Genomic DNA, 6,095 nt, shown 5'->3' with positions numbered 1-6,095 from the left:
TGAGAAATATTCTCAGACTGGTAATACAATGGTGGGTTTGGCATAAGCTGCCTCAGGGATTCTTCTACACGTCTGGGGAGCCCCCATCTCTGGAAATGCATCCATTTTTTTACATGGACCTCAAGAAACCTGAGGACTTTAGGACTGAGGAATGGCAGGTGGGCAGGGAGGACCATACTCAAGGCCATAGAATGTGTTTGGTTAGTGTTCTCTGGGTTTTGGGACAGCAAAGAGTCCTGGGACTTCAATTGATACTGTCCATTGTTCTCCTGGACAAAATTGGTATTGCTCTGTAGCATCTCCTGCTGATTCACTGGAGCCTCAGGCTCCTTGATCCTTGGGGAAGACGTAGTTTCTGGGTCTCTGAGCACATCTGGCACTTGAAATTCTTGCTCTAGCTGGAGGTGCTCAGCCCAGTAATCTCGGATTCCAACTGCATTGGTTGACTGGGCAGCTGACTGGGTTAAAACTGTCTGATCCATTAATTGTGACAGTGTTGGTGTTACAGATGCCAGAAAAAGCTGTCTGGGTTGCCAAGGACAAAGCTCTAGACTTTGCTTAACAGACACACTAGACATAGACAACATTTCAAGGCAAGTAGTGTCCTGTGATGGCTCTGCTATAAGGGGGGAGATCTTGTTATTCTCACCCACCAACAATTCCTTAATCTCCAGAGCCACAGTATTGCAGATTTGGCAGCAGGGATCTGCACACAGGACTCGCCGCACACTTCCCTCCTCAGGAAGCCAGTCCTGGCTGGGAAGGGAAATATGGGAACCATTAATGTTGGATCAACTCTTCCATCTCTGAAGCGTGTGGCCTGTGGTTGACAATGCCCTTCTCTAGTTCTTCAAGGCCTGGAGCCTGCACGCCCCTTGATGTCTATGTCCCTGTTTTTCTTCCTAAGAAAATGCCATTTGGCAAGATATGGTGGGCTAGGATGAGGGTCTCGGGCTTGTTGGGCAAGTTCTCAAACAACCTATGGGAGTGTACAGTCTTCAGAGGACTAGGACCTGGGGTCAGTTCTCTGTAGTCCTTGAGAAGCTGAATTAAGAGAAAGAAACTAGGCAGATGGGACATTGCCAGGAATACCACCAGGTAGAACCTGGATCAGTCTCATTTGAGGCTGAAGAACCCAGAGCCTTCTGTTCAGTGCATTCAAACTATGGAAAATGAGGCCCTTGTGAGATCACTGCATTCTGGAAGCTATTTGGTATCCCTGCTACTTTACTCAGCATCTCTTGGGACCTAATCCTTTTATCTAGAGATCTTAAGGAGAGGGTAAGATATAGGTTTATATCTAATGGCTATCCCATGAGCTGGCTTCCTTGAAATTGGAACTGAAAAGATTATGTCAACAAGGTCCAGCCAGACTCAGGAGTCTTTCTTCCCTTAAAAAAATGTAGCTGTAAGGAGAATATGACAATGAGGATTTCTTTATGGAAAATCTATTCTCTTGACGGATAATTTATCTCATGTCTGAATGCAACCCTATGTAATGTCTTTTATGAATTATGCACTAGTCAAATTCTGAATTGTACAACTACTGTTACCCTAGCACAGAGCTAAACTGGGTGACTCATTCCTTTTGAGGCATGTGAATCCCACTCTTCCCTGGCAACCCTCTCAACCAATGAAGCAGCCTCCACTGTATAAGTCTCCCCTCTAGCCACTTTCCCTCTCCACATCTCTGCCCCAGGCCTAGTCAAAAAACTATCACAGGCCAGGCTGGTTTTTATGAAACTGCAAAGAGTAAGAGATCACCTTTTCATGACAGACAGCAGATTCCATGGCTTCTCAGCTTCTTCCTGGGAAAGTCTCCTAGCTGAGGAACCAGGAGACAGTGTTATGTGCCATGGGAGAGTTTTGTAGACATCCTACAGTTAAATAGTGAGGCCTCTGACTATTATCAAGAGGAGAATGAAATCCTGAAAAGTCAGTGCTCTAAGGCATGTGTATGTACAGCATTACAATTTACAACATGCTGTCCCATGTCCCATTTGATTTTCACAACCACAATCTGAGTGAGGTAGGATCATCATCATTATGCCCATTTCATGGATAAGGATGAGAGATGAAATGACTTCCATAGGGACATAAAACTGGTAGGTGATACAATTAAGGACATTGGCACTCCCCCTACTTTCTTAATTCTTCATTCCTGGGGCAGTAAGACAGATAATTATGGAACACCCCCAAGTTCTGATTTCCCACCCATGGAAGTAAGTCTTCTGTGAAAGTTGTCAGGAAATTGGACTTCTGTGGTCAGAGCACCTAGCTGTTGGCACCAGGGGTCATGGAGGGACAGGATCCATGGGAACCTCACCCATGTGGAAGGTACTCAGAGGAAGGATTGAGACTTTACCTCTTGATACTGCATCTCTAGCCCTTTGCCGGACTTTGCGGTGGCGCTGAAAGACAAAAACATTAGGATGTGAAGCTGGGACACCATTTACTTTTTCATGTCCAAAATGAGACAAACCTGATATACATTTCACATTCCCTTTCTATATATGTATCTCTTATATTTATACATTCTCCTACATTTCCTTTATCTATTCCACCTTTTTTTTTTTACCCTAACATTTCCCTTCTTGGCTTATTTCTGATTCACTTGGAAGCTCTCCATTCTCATATCTCTTGTCCCTATTTCTATGACAATTTTTTTTTTTTTTTGAGACAGGGCCTCAAGCTGTCCCCCTGGGTAGAGTGCCGTGGCATCAAAGCTCACAGCAACCTCCAACTCCTGGGCTCAAGCGAGTCTCCTGCCTGAGCCTTCCAAGTAGCTGGGACCACAGGCGCCCGCCACAACGCCCGGCTATTTTTTGGTTGCAGCCTTCATTGTTTGGCAGGCCCAGGCTGGATTTGAACCCGCCACCTTAGGTGTATGTGGCTGGCACCTTAGCTGCTTGAGCCATAGGCGCCAAGCCTTCTATGACAATTTTTGCAGGGAGCTTAGGATGGTATAGGAGGAAAAGTAGAATAGAATAAAGGATAAGCAGTTCTAACAACCAAGACTTGTGCTTAAAAAGTTCACCAACCAGAAAAATCCCTCTTTTTGTGAGGTCTTCTGAGATCCTGTGAGGTTGACCCCATTTATCTAGTTCTCAACCCTAGCCAAATAGAGAGTTTCTTGGCTTTTCAGAAAGCCAAGAAGGGAGGGTCTGGTAAGGAATCATAGTCTCTAGAAGAAAAATACTATACAAAGGCAAATGAAGGTATGTTATAAAAATTGGAAGGGAGGATTATAAGGCGGAGACACTGAGAACTTAAAAGCTTCTAGTCTGAGGCTTAATTCATTCAGTTGTGGTCATAGTGTTTCCTTACCCAGCAGCAGCTCCTCTTAGGCTCCAACCTCAATCCATGGTGGCTCCTTTTCACTTGCCAGATAATTAGGATAATGATGAAGATAGAGCCATAGGTATATAAAGGATAGCCAACATCCCACAAAACAAAAGTAGGGCTCAACATGGTCGAAACCTCATTAGAATGAGGAGACCAGCCATCTCTATATCTAGGCGTTCAGGGTCCTAGTGCCTAATGACTCCCAACACTAGACCTTGTCGTGTTCACCTCACAGAGGATGGAACCAGGCCACCAGACTACATCACAAAGCCCTCCTGTTTCATAAGGCACGTGCAGTATGGAAGCTCATATGCTTGTCAATCTGTAGATGAAGGTGTGTTATCTGTGAGGGAACCTGGGACTAAATGTGTCAAGCTCATGAGCAGTGCCTATTTCCTACTTTCTTTTTGCCCTCCACTTCCTACACCAGTATGATGGCTCAGCTGTCTCCTTCACAACTATATGGTCACCCATCTCTGAAAACTGAGAGCTTTGGCACATAGGGCACCCTATGAAAAAAGGTGGTTGGGACATGGGAACCTTTACCAATTCTCTGATTTGTTCTCTTGTTCTGAAAATATACCGGAGAAGCACACAGGAGTTTAGGAAGGACACAGAGGTTATGCCTTAGAAATGGAGAGGTTTGATGTTATAGAAAATGCATCATGTTGCCAGACTTCAGGTTATATTACAAGGCTATACTGATCAAAACAGCATGGTACTGACACAAAAATAGAGACACAGATCTATGGAATAGGATAGAGAACCTAGTGATGAACCCAGCCATGTATCATCATTTAATCTTTGATAAGCCTAACAAAAACATGCAATGGGGAAAAGAATACTTATTTAACAAATGGTACTGGCAAAACTGGTTTTCCACATAAAGAAGACTGAAATTAGACCTATACCTCTTACCATTGACAAAAATTGATTCTTGTTGGACAAAATATTTGAATTTAAGACATGAAACAATAAAAATTCTAGACAAGAGTGTGGTGAAAACACTTGAGGATACTGGCCTGGGAAAAATCTTTATGAGGAAGAGCCCCCTAGCAATTGCAGCAACACCAGAAATAAATAACTGGGACTTGATCAAGCTAAAAAACTTTTGCATAGCTAAGAGTACCACAAACAAAGCAAACAGATATCCCTCAGAATGGGAGAAGATTTTTGCATGTTATGAATCTGGCAAAGGCCTGATAACTAGAATCTACAGAGAACTCAATTTAAACAATAAGAAAAGTGCAAACGACCTTGTCTATAAATGGGCAAGTGATTTGAACAGAAACTTCTCTGCAGATGACAGACAAATGGCCAACAAACATGTGGAAAATTCTCATTGTCTTTAATCATCAGAGAAATGCAAATCGAAACGACTCTAAGATACCACCTAACTCCAGCAAGATTAGCCCATAGCAGAAAGTCCTAAAACACCAGATGCTGATGTGGATGTGGAGAGAAGTGAACACTTCTACACCACTGGTGGGTTTGCAAACTAATACAGCCCTTTGGAGAGAAGTATGGAAAATCCTCCAAGATCTAAATGTAGACCTTCCATTTGACCTGCATTCCCATTACTAGGTATCTACTCAGAAGAATATAAATCATTTTACCACAAAGACATTTGCACTAGAATGTTTGTTGCAGCTCAGTTCATAATTGCCAAGTCATGGAAGCAACCTAAGTGCCCATCAACCCATGAATGGATCAACAAACTGTGGTATATGTATACCATGAAACATTATGCAGCCATTAAAAAAGATGCAGACTTTACATTTTCTACATTTACCTGGATGGAGGTGAAATATGTTCTTCTTAGTAAAGTATCACAAGAATGGAAAGATGAATATCCTATGTACTCCATACTAATATGAAATCAATATATAAACAATTATGTGTTCCTATGAACAATAAAACATTAATATGGTCCAATTTGGGGATAGATGGAAGCAGAGGAGGGGAAGGGGGAGGATGTTTGGCAGAAGAGGGTGGGCCTGAGGCAGGATCTCACCTACTGTGCACATTGTGAGGGTGTATAACATGCCCCCTGGGGGAGGGGCTCTTCTACAAATGGAACTTTACCCTGGAAGTGAGAACAATGTAAGCTAAATATTATACCCTCATACCAATTTGAATAAAGTTTTTAAAAAAAGATTGGAAGAAAAAAAAGAGAAAATTTTAGTTTTAAATGTATTATGATTATAGGTACATAATAGTTGTGTGTCCTCTAGATTATATGTGATGTTTTGATATAGGCATTTGACTTGGCGCCTGTAGCTCAAGGGTCTAAGGTGCCAGCCACATACACCAGAGCTGGCGGGTTCGAATCCAGCCCAGGCCTGCCCAACAACGATAACTTCCACCAAAAAAATAGCCAGGCGTTGTGGTGGGTACCTGTAGTCCCAGCTACCTGGGAGGCTAAGGCAAGAGAATCACTTAAGCCCAGGAGTTGGAGGTTGCTGTGAGCTGTTATGCCATGGCACTCTACCCAGGGTGACAGCTTGAGGCTCTGTCTCAAAAAAAAAAAAGGATATTTGCACTAGACTGTTTATTGCAGCTCTATTTACAATTGCCAAAATGTGGAAACAATTTAAATGCCCACCAACCCAGGAATAGATTAACTAGCTATGGTATATGTGTACCGTGGAATACCATTGAGCCATTTATAAAGATGGAGAATAGCATTGCTTGTACTCTTACAATAAAAGAAACCACACACACAACGAAATCACAAGACACTGTAAATT

At 42.7% G+C, this 6,095-nt stretch overlaps 1 protein-coding gene across 1 annotated transcript in view; it reads right to left on the bottom strand.

Annotated features, from left to right (window-relative positions):
* LOC100945310 (protein FAM205A-like) overlaps window positions 1-3,509 on the bottom strand; it is a 6,557-nt gene extending 3,048 nt beyond the window's left edge. Inside the window, exons 1-4 of the mRNA XM_012811652.1 lie at window positions 3,328-3,509; window positions 2,366-2,411; window positions 1,765-1,825; window positions 9-756 (exon numbers count right to left, since the gene is read on the bottom strand). Of these exons, the coding sequence (XP_012667106.1) occupies window positions 9-756; window positions 1,765-1,825; window positions 2,366-2,411; window positions 3,328-3,471 (999 nt within the window). The 5' untranslated portion in view covers window positions 3,472-3,509. The remainder of the gene's footprint in view (window positions 1-8; window positions 757-1,764; window positions 1,826-2,365; window positions 2,412-3,327) is intronic.
* Between the last annotated feature and the right edge of the window lie 2,586 nt (window positions 3,510-6,095).

This window comes from Otolemur garnettii, unplaced genomic scaffold (assembly GCF_000181295.1).
Source record: "Otolemur garnettii isolate 467f Iridium unplaced genomic scaffold, OtoGar3 scaffold00172, whole genome shotgun sequence".
In the NCBI taxonomy this organism is placed as follows: domain Eukaryota; kingdom Metazoa; phylum Chordata; class Mammalia; order Primates; family Galagidae; genus Otolemur; species Otolemur garnettii.
Note: the sequence above shows the minus strand (reverse complement) of the source record. Positions and strands in the feature narration are given on the sequence as shown.